Genomic DNA, 21,959 nt, shown 5'->3' with positions numbered 1-21,959 from the left:
GAAGTTCCTTGGCGAGAGAAAAACTAACGCCCTTCTCCTCGGTAACTGTAAAACCCAATTTTGGATGATCTAAGTTGCGCTAAAGATTCTTCTGCCTGCTTACAACCTAATCCAGAAAATACATAGAGATATTTATCTACTTTTAACTAAACAAATAAGAAAAAAAACCATCTTATAAATATAATGTAACAAAAGTAACAATCGACCATTTTTGTTACACATCTTATAAAAATAATAATTTACATAATATATGCAATCAATAAAGATTATGACTACTTTAAAATATTTATGTCAACAATCATTATACAAAACTCATTATGCTTTAATGCAACAGCATAATTACTTCAGTGTAGATTTCTCCCTAAAGTTTAAGTTAACTAACGCATAAGATTGTCAATTTTACAAACTTCCGACATTTCCTTGTCAACAAACTAACAACGACAGTGTGTTCGGAAATATCCTTTCTCTCTCATTCTTTTATAGTTGTTTCAATTTTTTTATTGACTTGACTAGCGCGTCATCCGACACCGATAGGTCTTTCCTGTCCGGACCAGATGAAAATGACCGTCAGAGGATCTAAATTTGGGTAAAGACTGCGCAATGGGTTACAGTTGCATAACGGTCATACGGTCGTTATACATAGTTGTTGTTTTTTTTAATGTAAAAGCGTGCCGAACCGCCTTTGGGCTCTAACCGGTTTGCTATGTTATTCAGAAAATTCTGAAAATATCTATTTAAAAAAAGTACAGACAGAAAAATGAATGGTCGACTAACTGTAAGGAATTGTTGTAGGCAAATTCTGTAAACACTGGACTTTTTTTAAAGAAATTTATCTGTTTGGTACATAAGTAAAACTAACAGACACACAGAGGGAGAGAGAGAGAGAGAGAGAGAGAGAGAGAGAGACAGACAGACAGACAGACAGACACAAAAATATTTTGTCTGCGTTATGATTAATTATGCTTAAAAGACAATGCCTTCAACTCAAGTAGTAAATCTTGTGGAAGGCAGGCGGTATTGGAGTTTCTTGTTTTTATTTTAGTGCTTTTCCTGTATAAATGCATTTCCAAAAAGAGCAAATGAAGATTTACTACTACTATCTAATGAGTAAAAGTGAGTCCTATCTACTTACTAAAAATTAAAGCTCTGGGCTGCTAAGTACTAGGTAGGTGAATAAGTAAAATTAAAAATTTACCCAAAAATCGTTTATTATTAAACATATCAATATTATTACACCATAAAACTAAAAATAATTCATTCTTTTTGTTTTGTTTATTAATTATCAATTTCGGTATTAAAAAAACCGAAAGATTGAAGACGAACCGAGGTTATCACCCCGTTTATCTATTAACAGGCCATCGCGATATGTCGTTAATCAATTGTCGCCGATGAAAATAATTGATTTCTAACATGCTGTCGCGGCGATAACGGCCAATTTGATGGGGGTTCGAGTGGTTGTGCAATAGTAAACACGGTAGAGAAAACAATAACAAAAAGGAAAACACCGAGTACGGAAATTGTCAAATTGCCAGGCCGTGGAATAGGGAAGGTCAACTTCATAAGGGAATTATTCGTGAACTTTTCTCCGTAGAAACGGCGACAATATCTTTTGGTTAAGGATCGAAAATTGCGTAGTTTGACTTGGTAAATTATTAGCAGTTAAAAAACAAACGAAAATTTACACAGCACTGTTTATTCTTGCAGGGGACAATTAACATTTAAAACAAAACGAAAAAAAAAACAGAATTGTAAATTAATGTTTTAATTAAAATAAACGCAATTATCTTAATAATGGTGGCGTCAGCCGCATCGGTTTAGGTGTTGACACGGCGCTCATCACTGTAAGGTAAAGGTCCCGGGTTCAAATCAAGCAGCCCTGTATTTGAACCTGTCATACTTCCAAATGGTTACAAATGTTTACAAATGTTATTTTTTCCAAAACACCGACACCCGGAAGGTTGATATAACCTCGTATTTAAAATACTCTAGGGAGGGGGGTACGATATCCTGATAGAAAAGAAATAAAAAATTAAATATATTAATATTTAATGTATTTTTATTAATTTTAGTTAGACTTAATCTCACGTGTAATTCAGTATTTGTCTCCTCTATTTGTATCTGTCTGCATCTGTTCTCTCTCTCTCTCTCCCTCCCTCTCCCTCTCCCTCTCCCTCTCCCTCTCTCTCTCTCTCTCTCTCTCTCTCTCNATATATATATATATATTTTATCTAATTCTCTCCTTGCCATAACTTTTATTTATTCAATGTTTATTAACTTATCTTTCTCTCTCTACCGCAAACATGCAAACACGTACTGTTCGGTTGGTTATTTTCCCTCTCTCTATTTTCTCTCCCTCTATCCATCTATCACCTCTCTTTTTTTAATCTAATTCTCTCCTGCCCACTAATTTTCTGACATACTTTTATTTAATCAATGTCCATTACTCTCCCTTTTTCTCATTCTATGCAAGCATACAAGCCCTCTCACGATACAAATTCACGCTAATAAATGCAATCTCGTGTCATTTAGTTAGTTTCAAGTCGTAATAATTATTTATTCGAAACCCATTTTTAAAGCGAATGACAAAATAGATTTGCGTTACAAGATGGAAACTATACTTGGAGATAAAATCGAATATTTATGCCATTTGAATTTTAAATGAAACAGTGTCACATACGGCATAAATTCAGGATAAAACATAGTAAACATTCATACCATTTTGAACCAGTGGCCCTGACTTCTTATCTCTTTTTCTGTGTGTATTTATAAGTTTCTCTCTCTCACTCTCTCTCTCTCACTCTCNCTCTCTCTCTCTCTCTCTCTCTCTCTCTCTCTCTCTCTCTCTCTCTCTCTCTCTCTCTCTCTCTCTCCCCTCCTTCCAATCTTTATTGTGTTGGTTTTTTACTATTTAAACTAATAAATTTTATGTTTTAACAATATTAACGTTGTTTGTAAATTATGTGACCATTGTATTTAATTATGAAAATTGAGGCTAAAATTTTATTTTGGTTTTATTACCCTAAATTCTGTATCATTTTTGTTTGGCCTTAAACATTGTTTCTTTTGAAAACCTTTAGACCTTTTATGAGATGTAAGCTCATAAAATACCAAATCATTGTTGATATAACATAATCCAATTCGATAAGAGTTTCTTACCCAAGCACCAATTTTATATTTTGATGGCAGCCTAATAACAGATATTCCTCAAGGATTTTATTCCGTTGAAAGCCTGCAAAGAAAGGACTCACGACGAGCCATTTCTCAAGAAAAGGGGTTTTCATATGTTTGAACAACTGCTAATCTGTTGAATGGACGGCCGGATCGGATAGATGTTCTTGTTTACCATTGAATTTACGCGGGCGCCGTCGGCACTTAAAATTCTACTTGATTATTGTTCGTGTTGGTGGAAAAGTTCTTCGAACCCATCTCCTTATCTCTGTATCTATTTTCCAATTTAATTACGATTTAAAAAGATACCGATCTCTATATGCATTTTTTTCGTGTGAGGTGCAGTGCATTCTCTAACCTTGGTTGAAAATTAAAAATATATATTATTGACTGAGGTATATTGAAAATCACGATAATGATGAGAAGAACTGTTAGATAGCCAAGTTTTTGAAGTTTTGTAAAGTTGTGATTTGTTAAATTAGTTATTCATTTTGATAAATTTTTAAATTGCTAACTTGGTAGCGATGATCGCGTTTCCGCAGTAATTCTAGTCTTTTGGCTTTTCATTTTCATCTCTCATGATATATAATAATTTTATCCATATTTTTGTAAATTATGGTTAATGTACAAGTGTCTAAAAACTCTTTTAAGAATTTATAACCTGCAAAGTTCTTTTAATGAAACTGTAAGTCTGGAGGAGGCTAAGCCTTTCTTTTGTGGACTTATTATCAATCACGAAAATAAAAGCCTAGTTTTTCTTTTTCCTAGCACCACTTAATTAATAAAAATTCTTTATACATAAGTTCTATTTAATATCGTTTTCAATGAATGCCAATTTTTACTTATTCGGTATAAATTAAAACATTGACGTACTTTAATGTAGAATTATATCCGGTTTTTAATTGAAATTGAAATTGCCTTGGCTGAGTCAATTTGTTGTGTATCGGCGTAACCTGGCAGTAAAATCCTGCAAAAAGCTGATTCGTCATTATTACCCAATCGATTCATGCTAATGTGCATTTCAGTAATGCCTCAGGCGATCATTTTCTCTGGCTTTTAAACGTATTTATTATTAAAATAATAACAACCATAAAGTAAAATTTGATGAAATTAGGAAGCCTACACAAATGGCAAGTTCTTCTCGTCCAAATCTATTAAAAACTTGCTCGTTCGAGCTTCATTTCAGGGAATATTTTTGGGTTTTTACAAAGTTAATTTCACCCAATTTTCTCATGTTCATCCCAGTAAGCGGGGGTGGCCTCAATTTTCATGGAAAGGTAAGGAACAAAATTGTTTTTAAATTATCATTAAAGCGTTTGTTTGACTTATTAAGGTCTATTTATTTTTTTATTATTATTTATTTTTTCAAATCTAGTTTTTAATATATAATTTTATATTCAATTTACTTTAACAATCTACAATGACTAACATTTATTTTATTTTTTTTTTTTGTAAATGATGGTTCTACACACTGATTTGTTTGTAGTATATGATCCGGATTTCAAGCATTAAACGCTGATAGTAGTAGAATCATTATTTTCAAAAATTGAATGTACATACTCACCCCACCTTCATCATTTCTATGATTAACAATTTTACTAGCATTTATGTGGTTATAGACAAAAAAGCTTCAGTCTTTGTTTTATATAATATGTTTATCTTTCATCATTTAAAAATTTATTTATAATTGAATTAGGTTTTTAACCAATTATTTGTTTTAAAAAATTTCCATCGACGTCTCGATCTCGTGGATTTTTGTAGGGACGAACTGCTGCTGTGACGTGCTGACTTGACTTGTGAGCACTTGAAAAGTTTAGTCCTTTTCTTTCAGATTGTTCTCAAGATTAGGTAGAAATATGAGAAAACTTTATATGGAAAATACACAGCACAGCTTGTTGAAGGATGTAATTTTTTCCCCTATTTTTCCCCATTGTCGGATAGCGCTGCATTAAAATCACGTGCGCCATAAATGTCGATTAGCTGATAATCCTCCTCTTCCGAATTTCAATCCAAACAAATACAAATTTAATTATTTATAAAATTGTAAATAACAGATTATTTGGAGATCGTGAGTTGCAGTCTGGTGTGACGTAGGTTTTAGAAAAACATTTTATTTATCATGCCAATGTTTCGATCTTCATTGAGATCATCTTCAGGGCTCAAAGTGTTTGTGTTCACTGAACATTCAAAAAAAGGCTCAAAGTGTTTTTGTTCACTGAACATTCAAAAAAAGGGCTCAAAGTGTTTGTGTCTGAAGATGATCTCAATAAAGATCGAAACGTTAGTATGATAAAGAAAATGTTTTTCTAAAACCTACGTCACACCAGACCGCACCTCACGATCTCCATATAATCAGAGAAAAATAGATTCAAAATAAGACAGAAAATCTTCTGGGCGTACATTTTAAATTGATTTTCCATATATTTTCCTCTTTCAGTCAAATCTATTTAATCTGACTAGTTTTCGTGGTCCGCTTGACCAATTAATATCTTTCAATTAATTAAGGCTTTTAATTCAGATAAAAAGTCAGTGTCACGAGCGGGATTCGAACCCACAACCTTCGGCTAGATACGCCTCTGCTCTACCAGCTGAGCTGAAGTCACGTTAGCTCAAGCGGTAAAGTAGCGTCGTACCTAGCCGAAGGTCGTGGGTTCGAATCCCGCTCGTGACATTGACTTTTTTATCTCAACTAAAAACCTTAATTAATTAAGCACGAGTTTTAAACGTTTTTGTGTTGATGTTGGATCATCGATTATCCTTGAACATTCTCGCTGGTTTTGTCTTTTGTCTTTCAATATTACTTGTTTCAGACAACATGTCGATTTAATTAACTTGATCCAGCAACAGACGTGAAGCGATATGCGGCAATTGATACAGAACGTTTTCCAATAATGCAAAAAAAATCTATCGACCTATGGCAACGTTCATATCAATGTAGTCACAACAAGGATTATGCTGTTTTGAATTGCACTTGATTTATCACAACTTGTTTCACTTTTCCTGTAAATTTCAATGTTAACCGCTATACTAAAGGTTGTTATTTCGCGTTTGGCCATTTCCCGTTTTTCTTCCTTGTCCAATATGCAGTCTCCGTTCGTTTGAGAACAAAGCTCTCCTTGGCATATCCCGGATATATTATTGTGCGTTGTTATTTTAAGGAGACAAAATGGAAAGGCAGTCAAACCTGACAATTTATATCATTTTACTCTCTTTTCGTTTTAGATTTTTAGTTTAAACAATGCTTACATTCTCACAGAATCGAATAGTTCACAAAATTGACGTGATTGATCGTTCGTCTTACAATAATTAAATTGAAATTGACAAAGTCAAGCATAAAAAGATTTTAAAAAAATGTATGTTGCCTATATTTTGGACTGAGTTCTTAGGTTCTGGAGAGTTTTTGCAAATAATAATTGAATACCTTTGTTCAACTTGAACTTGATACTACTTTAAAATTTTGTGTTTCATTTACATGTATCGCTTCAATTAAAAACATTTATCAAACTGAAGTGGTCAATATTTACTTTTTCTGTCTTCTACTTTAGTAATTATCAAATAAATCTATTTATACTCAGTGGAGCCTGCATGTCAATCTACTAGACTCATCATCCTGGAAGAAGAAAAAATACAAACGTTTTATCAAAAATTAGAATTTATTTGCAATCTTACAGTGAGAATCTTAAGTGGTTCAATTTATATCATAGTATGGTGACCATTATTGATCGTTAGTCGATGATTATTTGGAGATCGTGAGATGCAGTCTGGTGTGACTTACGTTTAAGAAAATCATTTTCTTCATCATGACAACGTTTCAATCATTATTGAGATCATCTTCAGGGCTCAAAGTGTTTGTTTTTTGCGTAATTGTGCCATTCTTGTGTGTCGTGTTGAGAGTGCCCGACTATATCATAGTATTAACAATGTTATCCATACAATATATCCATCATATGTATGTACTTTTGAAATCATTTTTAACTATGTGCAGATTACACTTGTAGATTGAATATTTTTGCTCTAATAGACATGTTTAAATAAGATTTTTAATAAAAAATGTATGTTTTCTTTTCCAGTTGAGGGCGCCCCTTGGGATGTTCTTGAACAATGGATAACGAACAACACCACCAGGAGTTGGTGAAATGTGTCGTCGTTGGCGATACAGCAGTCGGCAAGACGAGGCTGATTTGTGCCAGGGCGTGCAACACTCAGCTAACGCTTTCTCAAGCTTTGACAACACATGTGCCAACCGTCTGGGCTATAGATCAGTATAGGATCTATAAAGATGTAAGCCTTCCTCTGGTATAATTTAATCTCTGTATAATAATTCATGGATCGTTAGGTACTGGAAAGATCATGTGAGGTAGTCGATGGAGTCAATGTCTCCCTGAGACTCTGGGACACGTTTGGTGATCATGAGAAAGACAGGAGATTTGCATACGGAAGGTAGTCTTTTTAAGTTTATGTTTTTAACTGTCAATACTTATCCGTAAATGAATTCCAGATCAGATGTAGTACTCCTGTGCTTCTCCTTGGCCTCACCGAATTCTCTCAAGAACTGCAAAGCCATGTGGTACCCTGAAATTAGAAAATTCTGCCCCCACACACCTGTGATCTTAGTCGGCTGTAAGAATGATCTCAGGTTTATGTACAGAGACAAGGCGTATCTAGATTCTTTTAGAGAGAGAAGTCCCTTCCTCAGGTAAAAATTCTATACATCCTAAACACTTTTTGCTTTTATTTAATTTTTTAATGAAACAGGGCAATAAGAAAATCAGATATAGTGATGCCTGATCAAGCTAGGAGTGTAGCAAGAGAATTAGGCGTTACATACTACGAAACTAGTGTCCTCACTTATTACGGAGTAAATGAAGTTTTTGAAAATGCTATCAGATCCGCCCTAATAGCAAGGCGGCAGCAGAGGTTTTGGATGACTAATCTCAAAAAAGTCCAAAGGCCACTCTTACAGGTAAATCAATCAGGATAAAATTTGATAGAACAACAAAAAAGTTAATATATCACTTTATGTTTAGGTTCCATTCTGTCCGCCAAAACCAAAAGCAAGACCAGTACAAGTTTGTCCATCCACTTTTGATGACTCGATGCGCTGGCTGCTAAACAACCTGCCACATTCTGATGTTGTCTTTGTAGCAGGGTCTGTCTATCTTCCTGCACATAGGTACCAATCAACTGAGCATAAATAATTTGAAATTTATTTACTAAAAACTATTCGTGTCAGGTTTATGCTTGCTGCCGCTTCGCCATCATTGCTAAGGTTGTTATGTACAGATCTCACTGGTGAACTGAACACAAGAAGCGCCAGTGAATCAAGCATGGTATGAACATTTTATTTTTTTCAATCATTTAATTATACAATTCTAACACTTATAAACATCAGCAATAAAAAATCTTAATTAATAATTTATATGCTCATTTATGATTATGATGGTTGTAAACACTTTGACATGAGCATATTTCAGGTATCTTCTTTTGGCGAAGCAACTTCTGGTGATTTCAATGAAGACACAGAGACCCTTATCCGAGTAGAAAAGCCATCCACCAGGTACGTCGTTTTTATCTCTTTCTCTCTAAGCATTGTTTACATCCCTGTTATTTCAGAAGTGGGGTGTGGGACCAATTGAAGAGACGGTCTAGCTGTCAAGTGCTGACGAGTGCCTGCAACAACAGCCCAGGGCAGAGGGTTTGCGCCAGCAGAGAGCTAAACCTCCCAGCATTTACTAGCATTAGGGTGCAACAGGTACATCAGATCAAACCGGTACTTCTATTCTGTCAAAAAGTTGTTGTCATGTAGCCTGCATATAGACGAGAAGAAGAGTCTTGGTTTGCTGAGATTTTTTTAGAGGTTTAGGACATTAGATTGCTCGCAGGTCTTATTTTCTTTCAGCTGTATAGACTTGTTAACGTATTTCAAATAATAGTCTCATCAAGCAATTGGTTTGTTTAATACTTTGCATGGAATCAAATATAGAATCATTAGTAGTTTCATTCTTAGCTAATTTGTATTGCTTTTTTTAGAGAGAGTTTAGATTGTTTATCTGCAAAATGCAAAACTTAAATCTGGGATAAAAATAAAGTGATTAAGCTCTAAAATCATTTAAAAGTATTAATGTTGTACGATAGTAAATACTAGTGACAACATCAGTTTAGGGCTTATTTTTATTTTGTGTTTAAAAATATAATTAATAATTTTTAAAAAATTTTTTTGGTAATGAACACTAAGGTAGAGGATTTGGACCAACAAGGAAAGCTCACTTCATCTGTTCAGACTGTGATAACGCTGAGTAAACTTGTAACTGCTCAGGCCATGCAGCAATGCCTTCTCTTCTTGTACACAGGAACAATAGACTCCAAGTTCACCCAACTCCAGGTATATTCATTAAAAACAAAAACTCAATAACCCATGAACTCAATGCCTAAAATAATACCTAAATACCTAAAAGGTTCGCTAACAGTAAAGTTTGTTCACAGAATGCCTCTGTTGGACTTTTACAGGTGCATGATGAGGCCTATTTTACCTATAAAATTTTCTAAGAAATATTTCACGTTTGGTTTTTATCTGCAGGAAATACGGCAGGCTGCGGAGTTTATTCAGATCCCGGACTTGTTGCTTTACATCTCCAATCTGATGATGCACTCCGAGTTCCTCAACCCGGAGTTGAAAAAGCGACACAAAAATGTAAGTCAAAGTTAATTATAGTTAATCATGGAGCTGAAATAATATCACAATTTGTTGAAAATAACAGACGGTTCGGCTGAGGCTAAGTCGTTTCATCTTAAATCAAGGTTTATTTGCTGATGTCATGTTCCAACTCGATGATGGATGCTTGCCAGCTCACAAACCCCTTCTAATAGCTAGATGTGACATGATGAGGGCAATGTTCTCAGGAGATTTTCGTGAAGGCTCAGCCAAAGTTGTAAGTTAATTTTACCATGCAGTACTGAATTTTCTATAACATTCAATTATTCTTGGTTTGAATAATTTAATGAGCAGATCAAACTGCTAATACAAAAAAATTAATTTTTCACCAGTCCAACGATTTTTTATGCGTAATTTTTAATTGTAATGATTTTTATAGCTTTGTAATAATTAATATAATACAGTGAATAATAATTAGCTTTAGAATATACACTGATTGACAAAATTAATGCACCACCCTTTTTAATGTATTCAGTAAAAGTGTTTGTAAAAATGGTAGTAAAACAAGACATTTGAAAAAAATTTTTATTATCTAATTCTAAAAAAAATTGAGTAAAACACAAAAAATTCCAAACCAGAAATTTAAAAAAACTTTTTTGTTCCTTTCAATACAGAGTATTTCCACCATGCATACATCCGTTATATGTCGTCTATACATTCTTTGGAAAAGATTTCTGATAAAATCGAGAGGAATTCTTTCCCATTCATCAAGAACGGCCGTTTCCACCATTTCTAGGATGTTAGGTCCTGAATTTCGCCATTGTACTCATGCTTAAGTTGGTTCGATTGGGTTCTACCAATTCGGTGTGGGCGTCCAAGGAAATGAACCCCAGAACATCAATGATCCACTGAGGACTGCCACCTGAGGAACCATACAACAAGGGGCGTACCTTTCTCCTGAGCATCCTTTGCTGAGAATCCTCATCTGAAGAAGAATACCTCACCTCTGCTGTAAAAAGTCCTCAATCTTACAATGTCCAATTCACATGTTCCCATGCGAATTGAAGCCTGCACATTTTCTGAGCTGTGTTAAGACGAAAAGGTCCACGTGCAGGGGGTCGATTTCTGAGAGTATTCCCTTATCAGATTTTTTAATTTCATATCATTTCCTGTAATATAGACCTTGTCCAATTTTTGACTTATCAATAAATATGTCCCTAATTTGCCGGATTTGTAAATTTGCAAATGTGCAGGAACTGTTACGTAACCCTTTCTCTGGTGTCTGGGCAAGGTTTCGGAGCTTGTGGACGGCTGGTACTGGCCCAACCCTAACCAAGTACAGAAATGTGTTTAGGATATTTAAATGAAAGAGGGAGCATACACTTACTCTAGGTCTTTGTAGTGAAGAGAAATATTTTCAATGTGATACCTGAGCTTCCAGGGATAAGAATGATTATAAAATTTCAAAAAAGTAGAGTGGGAGACTAGATTTTTTAAAGCCTTTGTGCCATTATTAGTTTGAACATTTGCTTAAGTTAAGTCATTTACGAAGTAAAATAGCTTACAGATAGTTGACCTTTTATAATAATGTTTCTATTATAATAATTAGCTCTAAATTAATTTTGTACCATGTTTAAACTTGCCTAATTTTGCCTTTCAGATATCATTCCCAGGAGTGAAATGTGACAGTTTCCGCATACTGTTGTACTTTCTGTACTGCGACTACTTGGAACCATTGGCTCCAGCAAGGTGCATTGACTTGCTTGAACTTGCAAACCGTCTTTGCCTGCCTAGGCTCATTCATTTGGTAGAATTGAGTGTCGTCTCGGAATTGACGTTGTTGAGTACGGAAAATGAAGAGAGTGACGTTGTCGAGCTTTGTCTGAAACTTCTTGAGCCTTGCAAGGTAATTTTAATATGCTGTCTTGCCATCTTTTACTCTAAGAAGAGCTATCATGAATCTAAGAAAATATAGACTTCTTTAAAATAAAACAAACTGGGTTAAACAGAAACACAGACTAATACCGTGATCATTATCATAAATAATAATAATAATAGGCCATAATCAAAATAAACTACTCCAATCTGTATAAATATATGTTCACTCTCACTCACTCATCTTTTTTTATTTTCCCAACTCCTTCCTATTTATTTTCTTAACAGTTGCCTGCATCCAGTGCTCAAGCAACTACTTAAATTTCCTGAAAGCCTATATTTACTTTCTTCTTTTATCTAACTTCTATCAAATCAGATTTTAATTTATTTTGTCTCACTATTATATTTTTATGGATCCTCCTTTTAGGAATAAATTTTTGTGTTTAGATTTTTGTCGTAGAACCTTTTTTCAGTGTTAGGCCAAAAAATGAACGGTCTTGTTTTTCTGTTTTGTGTACTTATCTTTTTAGTGAGCAATTTGATAACCTGTTCCTCAATTTAAATGCAACTATAAATGTAAACCATGCTCTAGAGTTTTCTTTTCTTTTATTTTATATCTAGAAATCATATCCTATTATAAAGAAATTTGAACATTTATTGACCTTTAAATTCCACCATTGATAAAATGTTTTGTAATTTTATTTTGTTTGATGGTTTTGTTTTTGAAACTATTCAATCACTGTAGGTTCATACAAGTTTCTTTAAGATACATTTCCTCTTCTCAATAAAAACTTGTTGCTTTTCATTTAAGCGAATATTTCATAACTTAGTGAATTTTTCAGGTACCCTTTGTTTTCATTGCTTTTACTATTTTCAATTGTTTATTTAGCTTCACAATGCAGACCAATTGGCCGACTGGTGCATGAGCCACTTGTGCATCAATTACAACAAACTTTGCAAGATGTCACCAAAGCTGTTGAAAAGCCTTCACCCTGAAAATCAGGAATACCTCATGGAAAACAGGTGGCCGCCCATATGGTGAGTACCCGGCTTAACAACACCAGTCCCAGAATTTACCAAATTTATTCGCAGGTATCTAAAGGACTTTGACTACTATGACAAATGTTTTTCGGAGAGGGAAAGACAGGAGAGGATGGTGTTCAAGAGAGGCTCAGCTTCAGCAAGCACAGAGGAAAACAGCGGAAGCAGTTGCCTTTGCTTTGGAGGACGATCCCAGGGGGTCGTCGCTTCGTGACCCTGGCTGCTCCCCTCGGTCATAGTATTGTCTGCCCTCTCTCTCGTTCTCTCGGCTCTGCTAGTAGTTCTATTTATATAAATGCTTCCAAGTTCCTTATTAAATTACAAGTTCACATTAAAGTTTATTTCTATTTTTTAAATGTTTCTAATGTAAGCATTTTTGTATTTTTTCTATAATGGGGCCAAAGGAAAAGAAGATTGAATATTTTTAGAAGAATTAATCTTCTTTAACCAAGTATTCTATAATATATTATAATATAATTATTAAGAAGTAGGCCCTTTTTCTTATAAAAAGCTAGTTAGATGCCTTTACACTGTTTAATTTCTTACATAGAATTCTAAAGCTAAAATTTCAAACTATTTAAAAACAAACTCACTTAGCCACTACATTCCTCGACAAATCTTCATCATTTTGATTTTTCAAAAGAAGTGTGAACTTGTATCAGATGTAAATGTCATACGTCTAAAACAACTCTTCACTACTATTTAGAGCTGATTTTTTAAGCAGACATTACTATTGAAAATCGAAAATGGGAATTGTCAAATTTTTGTGTTCAACCATGAACTGTTAGGTATAGCTGTATGTCTAAACCTATTGATATCACTGAAACTGCTGTTTAGGGATATATCTATATAAGCTTATAACTTTATGACTGGTCAAATTAAAACAATTTTCCAGTGGGTTCATTTGTAAATATTAGATTAGACAACTGGCCTGATTCTAGTTTACAATCTATTTTATCAGCAATAAATGAGAATTAGTTTCGTTTTTAAATAGTGTCAAAACATTTTTTTATTATTATTAATTTTTTGTACTATGTATTTGACTTGCACACTGTCTTTTGCTCACCTATGCCTTTCTTTTCTAAACAATATGTCATATTACATATATACATATATAACATTAAAAAAAAGAAAAAAAATTACCTTGTAGAATATAAAAAATCTAGTCCTGTCACCTGTCAATTCTAAACATGCAGGGATCCGTTTGCCTCTTAGATGCTTACAATTAACATAACAAATAGCAGTTTTATAAAAAAAAAAAATTAAAAAATACAAATGAGTCAATTTGCTGAAAATTATTATTTCTTGCTATTAATTTACTTTTATTTTTTATGTAGGCTGTCCCTTCAATGTGTACAATTTTAAAATTAAATTTCAACAATTAAACTTTCTCTGTGATATGACTTTTATCGCTAAAATCTGTGATTCACTGACGTCCAAACATACCCTTCACCCTGAAACTTACAGTGAACTTTGCCAGAAACATTTTTTTGTCAAACAGTTTAATTTATATAAAAACTAAAGTTATTGTCAACTGTTTATAATTGAAATTGTTTTAACTAATTCAATACATTTAGAACAATTATTATGCTGCTTTGACATTTATGAAATAATTGTGAATAGAAATTTAAATAATTAAATAAAACTTTGTTTGAAAATATTGATAAAAACTAAATAATCGTTTCATGGCAAATGTTCAATATTGTTAAAATTACTTTGTTTACAGTTCAAAAATGGAAATTTTTGTTTTAATTTTAAACCCAGTAGTTTTTTGTTTGTTTTTTAAATAAAATAAGACATTGTAAATCCTTCATAAATATCTCATTAATTATTGTTATCTTGTTTCATCTATTTTTGTGCTGAAAATGTAAAACTTTTTCAACTTACCACCAACTAAAATTGAATAAAAAAACCAATATTAAGAGACAAATTATTTAAAACTGCTATAAATCAATTGATTGCTGTGTACTTATACGAAGCACTCTTTATAAACATAAACTGAAATAAATTATAAACATAAAGGTTCAATCGATTTAAAATGTTATAAGGCAAAAGAAGTTAAGCTTTACTTTATATAATTATATTGTAGTAAAATTTATAAGACTATTTATTAAAATTATTATTATAAGCCTTACAAACTATAGCAATTTGATCAATAGACATCTTCAATTAAATTTTAAATTGGCCTGTGTTTTCTATACTCCACCGTGTGATCTTTGCGAAATTTTGTAAATTTATTAGTCTTAGCTTCCAGATTTAGGCTTAAAACCGATAAAAATGTGCAAATGACCCCTTTGCATCAAAATAAGAACAACTCCTCAAACAATAGATAAAATAACATTGTTTATAAAAGAAACAACCAAAGCTTCATTTTAGCCTTTTATACCGTGTATTTTCTAGTATTTAAAAATGAAATATTGATATTGCCTTTCTGAAATGACAAACGTTTTGCCCAATTTCATCTTCTCTGGCGCGCTATATATTTTTTTAAAATCGATTTATCAAAATGAAGAAATTGTATAAAATTTAGTTGAAAAGGGGTTTTTATTAATTATGCTCTCCCCTTGTTAGATGTATATACATATATATTTTTTAAGCTTTCTGTATGTTAAAGTAATATTCTCCTTATTCAACTATTAATGTTTGATGTAAAATGTCCCTGCTCTATTTTTTTTTCTTCTCTTATTTAGACTAGATTTTTTAATCTGTTCTTATTGGTTTGATGGCTGCAACAACATATTACTAAAACTATAATTTTCCATTATTAAATATTATTAATTTGTTAGATCATATTATTACATTGTCTATCAATGTAAATTAATTATTTATTTACTTTGATTAAAGGGTTAGGACAAACCTGACAAATCAGCCATTTTTAATGAGTTTTTTTTTTTTCAGACATACTAGTTCATAAAACCAAACATCCACATTTTAGTGGTATGCTAATATTAAAAGTTTTTAAATATAAACTCATTTTCATTCTATAATTTTCATAATAATTTGTAGACTTTTTTATTGTTAAAATGTAATAATTACTGCCAAATTTTTACTACATTTACATACGTGGGAGAATCCCTCAAATTTTTTCACCCTTAACCATTGACAATCTTTAATGAAACTATTTGTAATTTGTACGGAGGAGGAGAGATCTAGCTTAGATTTGCTGCATTTTGTGTAGGCTTAGAATAATTTCAAAAAGAAAAATATATATATTCCGGGCACTTTTTTATTTTCTAATTCATTCGTAAATCGCAGACATCTCAGTTCGATTGTCCAACTCTAGTTTCATTTCTCGTTTTTTTATACTATATGGATTACCTTCACCCAAGAAAACAAATAAAATTCTAATGTGTACAATTGGTCGAGCAGTACTGTAAGATATGTTTAGATAGAAGTAAGACGTTGATAATTAAGGGAAACAAACAATTATAGGCACATTTTATACGAATATGTTTACTAAATGTATCTTAGTGTTAGTATCTTATTTAGCCAGTCAAAACATTTTGTTTAATATACTGTTATGTATGCATTATAATTTATCTCAACAGGGTTGAATATTAAGTTTTTATATAATTAACTAATTGTAACAATTTTGTACAACACCCTTTTTGTAAATGCTATTGTTTTATTATGTGTTGACTCTTAATTGTTGTAGTACTAACTAATTTGTTGTAGGCTAAGAATTGAATCTGACGGAGACGTAGAACAAAAATGAATGCAAATTTTGTAAAAATTATTTCAATCCAGGAAGAAAATCGAAAACAAGCAACATAATTATCTGTAGATAACATACAACATTGTGATATTTAGATTGTGTCATAGAAAGATAGGTCTATTGAGCAGGAAGTATAAATTAATTTTAATAGAGAGAACAGAAGAAAATATTTTACATAGCCATATCTTAATTTAAAGAGTAATATAAAATAATTTTTCATTGTCGCTGTTTTAATTTTTTATAAATTTAAAACAAAAAACAGTGCACAATTAAATCTATATAATAAGTATATATGATATATGTCAAGACTTATTTTGTATTGATATAAATTAAGAATCACTAATTTGGAAATTTTATTTATAACCAATCCCTTTTACAAAGTCCTTTTTATGACATCCAAACCTACACTTTATCTTTAAGTTGTCATTTTGAAATTATATAAACTGCTTTAAAATTCAATATTTTAATTAATTGGATTATTTTAAGATCATCACAAGTGATTTCAGGTTATCATTAAGCAATAGAGGCGATTATCCAGCAATTAAACCTGAATTATTGAATTAACAATAAATATGTAAATTTAAATTTCATAGCCCATGTTTAGTACAAGGATATTTATGTTTTGCAACCCAGCACATATACACTGATTTGTCAGTATAAGCCATTTACACATGGGACACAGTGCATAAGTCACAAACTGTTGAGTTCATTTGGTAATTAGTAATAACATTAATTATTAAATCAATAGACTTTTGTACAACTGTATTGACTTTTTTAAAAATAAAAATGTAACATGCGTAGCACAAAGCCATTCAGTAATGATGAAGATTTGGGAAATGGCAATAAATATAAAAGCTGCCATCCTGCAAAGTTGGAGTTTTTGAGGACACAGATATATTTATATAATTAATTAATTGTTATTTAAAGTTAGGTTTTTATCAAGTTATGAAGGATAATATTAATTTTACCAGTTTCAATAATGTTCTATGTATTTGTGTTTATTATTTGTTTTACTGTAACCACAATTGACAAGGCCCTGAGGTATAGAGAAGCCAAGCAAGGATAAACAAAAGAGAGAGTGGCTACCATTGTACCATAAATTATCGTAACTTAGCTGGAGAAAGAAAAAGAAATTAGTAGAATTAAAATGCGAAAAAGATAAGAAAAGAAATGTAAAGGTAAAGAAAATAGGGCTGGTGATGACCAAAATAGTTTGCCGGCCCTAAAATTAAAAACTAAACAATAATGATAATGTTGGCACATTTTCAATTTCTTGGTAAGTGGATCTGAGTATTTATACAACATTTAGTTTTAAAACACAATTCATTGTTTTGAACAGTTTAATCAGAAATTTTGACATATCGACATTTACTGAATGGCACAAATGGTCGATGGAGTCGGCTGGTACGTGGGATAAACCTGATTTTGGCTCGGAGCGATGATTTCTGCTTGAACGACAGTCTGATGCGCTTCCTGTTCTACTCTGGTCAATTTGAGGCCAAGCTTTTCTGCACAGATTTTCTGAATCGTAAGTCTCACCTGTTGGAATGGAAATATTTGCCTTTAATGATCAATAACTATATTTAACGGGGTCGTAACAGTTTTCTACTTTGGTGCCGAAAAAGACAAGTAACTTAAAATACACAACAGTTGTATAGAAAACAACAATTTTAATGCTTTGAACAAAATCAGGTGTAATTTTTTCAATAATTGATTAAAAATATAACAAACGCACATTTTCCCCAGTCCGAGCTGATACAGTGTGACTCGTGAATCCATGCTCATTTGCGAATCTCACTTGTTTTTCCACACTCACAGCCCTTTGGTGCTCCATATCACCTGAAAGAGAATTTGACTGAAAATTCAACTTATTTTTCTATAACTTTTAAACTCACAGTACATTTATTTGCTATAATCGCAATATTGGGGCTTGTTTCAAAGTAGATTTTCCTAATCCCATCCAACCACTCAGATAATTTCTTAAAGCTAGCGGCATTTGTAATGTCAAAAACTATTAGTATTATCTGAAAACCGAGTGAAATTATAACTAATGACTCATTATAATTTAACTATATACTTGTCAAACCTACGTTGGCAGCGTATAAATAGTTTTCCATCATTGTCGACCCGAGAGCTTGGCCCCCAATGTCCCATATCACAAGGGTAACATTTTTCCCATTTCTTATTTCATGCCTCTGAAGAATGAAGTCAACGCCTAAAGTTGGATAATACTGTCTCGAAAATTCGTTGTGGCAAAATCTTGATAAAATACAGCTCTGAAATTAGTAAATAGTTATCAGATAATTTTATGAAATAATCTCATTTAAAAAATAAAAAATAACAAATCAGTTGAAACTTTTAAAAAGCATTGTTTAACAAGTTTAAGGATATAGATACTGATATTTTTAGTTTATAAAGTTGTTAAAAATTAATTCTAAGCCTTTAAAGAAGTGAAACTTTGACGATTATTTAATAATATTTACTACACTTACAATTATGTAGCCAATAAAATGCAGGACTAGGCAAAAACAATCACTCTGGAAAAATATTTTCCTTGTATATCTACAAAATCTATGACTAGAAAATAAAATCGACCACAAATTCACTGTGAAGGTGGACTTAAAATAACTAATACTTTTTATGCTTCAGTTTAGCTGTCAAATTATGTTTGGATAATCTGTGAGTCATTGTTCTGTAGAAGGTAGTTTATTGGATGTGAATAATATTCTACTTTCTACCCTGTATATAAAGTTATGGCCCTCTAACAAACTGAAAATGCCTATACACTATTTAATCAAAGCTAGATATTTTATAGAAGAACCTTTCTACATTTAAGATAAACATAAATTAAGTATATTTTATGAGTTAAACTGTCTAATTATATTTGGAAAATTTGCCTATCAATATTCTTCTGAAAGTTGCTGCATTCAAAATTTAGTTTTCAATGTTAGAAGTATCGACCACTTTTACACTCACGAAAACTCTGGATCAAGGTATGGCCTTGTAGAATAAAGCAAATTCAGTTGTTACTGCCAAGCTTTAGACCTATTTTAAGGTCATAATCACGGCAAAACAATCTTAAATAAATCTACATGTTGACATATTTAAGTTGTTTACAGGCGATCTCAAATTTCCTTGAAGACCTATACAGTCCTAAAATTGCCAAGGCCTGTAACCATATTGCCCACATAAAAACAATTTTTCTAATAATGTAATAAATAATACAAATTATTACAACAAATCTAAATTATCATAAGTGATGAATTATTTTTAAAGAAGATAAACAAATCATAAACAGCAGATTGAAAATATTTTAAAATTTATTTGCTAGCCGGCAGTGCTGCAGAATAAATTTTAGTTCAAACCTGTTAACTCTGGAATTTAATTAAAGCTATTTTCACTACAAATAATAATTAAGTTTATCTTAATTTTTAAGTTTATGTTGGATTATGTTACGTTGGATTATGTTGTTATTCAGTCTAAGCTCAATATTCTGCCAACAATAAAATAATTTATAATGGATTACTCTTACTGATTTTTTCCACATTTTCCCCCTGTATGTAAATAAAAATTATGTCCTCCAAAAATTTAATACAAAATCTCGTGAATAATAAAATCTTCGGGTAAGAAGAATTAAAATAATTTTGATATTTATTTTAAAGGTACAAATAAGGCTTTAAGCGCACTTACATGTACATATATGAGAAATAAATTTAATTTTATCAAATAGTAAAATAGAGTAATACCGACCCCTGGAGGCTTGATACTGCTGTTGCGATCCCTCGTAAAAAATAAATAAATAAAATATAAAACAAAAATAAAAAATGAATAAAATAACAAAACAATAGTGCCAATAATATATTATTTTAAAATATGATGAAACAGCAGTGCGAAAGAAAAGCGGAAAGAGAAAAATGTAAAAGAAAACAGGAAAAAGAAAAAGGAAGAGGGAAGGCAAGGAAATGATTCATGTCCTTTTTAAAACTTCAGATGCCATGGAGCTGAAACAAGCCAGCGAGAAAGCAGAACATCCCTTCCTCGAATAAAAAATATGCTAAAAAAGTTGAAAGAGTTGATAGATATTGAGGTTATTTATTTGATTTAATATAAGTTATAAGTGCTTAGAATGTTAAGAAGGTTGCTGAAGACAATGTAGGAAGAAATATGATCTCTTGGTTTAAAATCATAGGAGTATTTAATGCGGGAATGATAAGCAATTTGAAGGAGATGAGGAGATTGAGAGTCAAAGGAAAAATAGCTCTACAGTAAGAGAATAAAAAAATTATTAGGGGTTTAATAAGCAGAACTCTAGTTTTTTGTTGAGTGAAAAAGCTGAGGCGTCGGAGAGAATGGAGGTCTTCTTAAAATAATAGAGCTCACATGGTCATGCCATGTAAGCTTGGAGTTAAAATTAACGGCGAGATTTTTAACTTTAGGACAAAAATTAATAGGTTGATATTATAAGGAGATTGACAGTCTGTTTTAATGGGTTCATAGGCCTGGGAATGTTAGGGTTTAAAACAATGCCGTTATTTCTTGACCATTGGTTGTGAGAATAAACCATTGTAAGTCATGGTTAAGCAGAGAGATAGCTTCAGAGAAGTTGCTTTTAGGACAGTGAATGTAAAGCTGTCATCAGCAAAACAATGAAATTGGGAGAAATTAATAACTAATGCAAAATTATTTAGAAATATGGAAAAGAGTAAAGGTCCAAGAATAGAGCCTTGGGCTTCAGCAGCTAAAATTGAGAGAGAATGTTGGAAGTTATGTAGAATGAGAGTATTGGAATGTAAGTATAAAGTCATCATTTATATCAGACATCATTTAAATCGGGAGAGTGGAAAGCATTTTTTATATTTTTTGGAAAATTTTCCCGCGAGAAGGCCGCTTTACGAAGTTCATCAAGGAGTTTTTGCCGCGACTCACCTTTCCCGTCGACGGTTCGCCGAGCACGACCATTTTCAGCTGCTTTTCGAAGTGGTCGTCGTCTGTCGGCATGCTCTCCATTTCCTGCTGGCCAGAGGCATACGAAACCAAAGAGAAAAATTCAGCTCGGTCTCGTGTTTTGAAAGCGTCGCCTTGGGAACTTACTGTTGCAGGGGCGTTACCGTGGTGTTGGGCAGGCGGAAAAGTCAAAAGTTGGCTAATACTGTAAATAGGGCCAAAGCCAGCTGGCTGCTATTTTTGGGTTGGATTAGTTTTATTTTTAAACCATTAACAAAAAACGGTTATTATATTGTGAAGCATGGTGGCGAGGGCTGTTAGGTGACCTGGTCTTCCTAGTCTGACAATTCTCGCAGGTTTTGTTTGTTTCGCCATATTCAGTAGTCTGTGTACAATGTTATATATCGTGTCCATTTATGCGTTAATTGAGAAGGGGTGAAATGGTGTGTCTGCATTTTTTTTTAATTCTAACGGCTTCTTTGATTTATTGTTCGATATATGTAGTTTTTCGTATTTAATCTAAAATGTACCAGAAAATGGAGAGAGAAAAGAGAGAGTGAGAAA

The 21,959-nt window shown here is 32.3% G+C and overlaps 2 protein-coding genes across 5 annotated transcripts in view; one reads left to right on the top strand and one right to left on the bottom strand.

Annotated features, from left to right (window-relative positions):
* LOC106668406 (rho-related BTB domain-containing protein 1) overlaps positions 1 to 13,998 on the top strand; it is a 38,909-nt gene extending 24,911 nt beyond the window's left edge. Inside the window, exons 1-16 of one of the 3 annotated variants that reach the window (XM_014397099.2) lie at positions 2,949 to 4,445; positions 7,239 to 7,449; positions 7,505 to 7,608; positions 7,667 to 7,864; positions 7,924 to 8,131; positions 8,196 to 8,341; positions 8,402 to 8,498; positions 8,643 to 8,725; positions 8,782 to 8,920; positions 9,404 to 9,550; positions 9,652 to 9,675; positions 9,746 to 9,859; positions 9,927 to 10,097; positions 11,481 to 11,726; positions 12,585 to 12,733; positions 12,788 to 13,998. In XM_014397099.2, the coding sequence (XP_014252585.1) occupies positions 7,270 to 7,449; positions 7,505 to 7,608; positions 7,667 to 7,864; positions 7,924 to 8,131; positions 8,196 to 8,341; positions 8,402 to 8,498; positions 8,643 to 8,725; positions 8,782 to 8,920; positions 9,404 to 9,550; positions 9,652 to 9,675; positions 9,746 to 9,859; positions 9,927 to 10,097; positions 11,481 to 11,726; positions 12,585 to 12,733; positions 12,788 to 12,950 (2,169 nt within the window). In that variant the 5' untranslated portion in view covers positions 2,949 to 4,445; positions 7,239 to 7,269 and the 3' untranslated portion in view covers positions 12,951 to 13,998. Of the gene's footprint in view, positions 1 to 2,948; positions 4,446 to 7,238; positions 7,450 to 7,504; positions 7,609 to 7,666; positions 7,865 to 7,923; positions 8,132 to 8,195; positions 8,342 to 8,401; positions 8,499 to 8,642; positions 8,726 to 8,781; positions 8,921 to 9,403; positions 9,551 to 9,651; positions 9,676 to 9,745; positions 9,860 to 9,926; positions 10,098 to 11,480; positions 11,727 to 12,584; positions 12,734 to 12,787 lie in introns of those variants that run through there. The other 2 variants (XM_024226095.1, XM_014397104.2) reach the window with 2 other exon arrangements.
* A 505-nt stretch (positions 13,999 to 14,503) lies between these two features.
* LOC106668407 (ras-related protein Rab-28-like) lies at positions 14,504 to 21,602 on the bottom strand. Of its 2 annotated transcripts, none has more exons than XM_014397105.2 (5): positions 21,378 to 21,602; positions 18,542 to 18,727; positions 18,347 to 18,475; positions 18,187 to 18,306; positions 14,504 to 17,990 (listed from the first exon to the last, which is right to left on the bottom strand). In XM_014397105.2, exons 1-5 carry the CDS (start codon positions 21,456 to 21,458, stop codon positions 17,820 to 17,822), a joined length of 687 nt encoding a protein of 228 aa, XP_014252591.1. In that variant the 5' UTR covers positions 21,459 to 21,602; the 3' UTR covers positions 14,504 to 17,819. The 2 variants fall into 2 exon arrangements, with proteins under 2 accessions (XP_014252591.1, XP_014252593.1); XM_014397107.2 differs by having other exon boundaries at positions 18,187 to 18,290; positions 18,352 to 18,475.
* Between the last annotated feature and the right edge of the window lie 357 nt (positions 21,603 to 21,959).

This window comes from Cimex lectularius, unplaced genomic scaffold, assembly GCF_000648675.2.
Source record: "Cimex lectularius strain Harlan isolate CLEC.00 unplaced genomic scaffold, Clec_2.1 scaffold144, whole genome shotgun sequence".
NCBI classification, from domain to species: domain Eukaryota; kingdom Metazoa; phylum Arthropoda; class Insecta; order Hemiptera; family Cimicidae; genus Cimex; species Cimex lectularius.
Note: the sequence above shows the minus strand (reverse complement) of the source record. Positions and strands in the feature narration are given on the sequence as shown.

Bases quoted from the DNA above. Each gene is read 5' to 3' on its own strand.
- LOC106668407 (XM_014397105.2), bottom strand. From the start codon at position 21,458: ATGGAGAGCATGCCGACAGACGACGACCACTTCGAAAAGCAGCTGAAA. The intron at 18,728-21,377 runs GTGAGTCGCGGC...TACTAATTTCAG, and splicing joins GCGAACCGTCGACGGGAAAG to AGCTGTATTTTATCAAGATT. The intron at 17,991-18,186 runs GTGCGTTTGTTA...CCATTCCAACAG, and splicing joins CAGCTCGGACTGGGGAAAAT to GTGAGACTTACGATTCAGAA.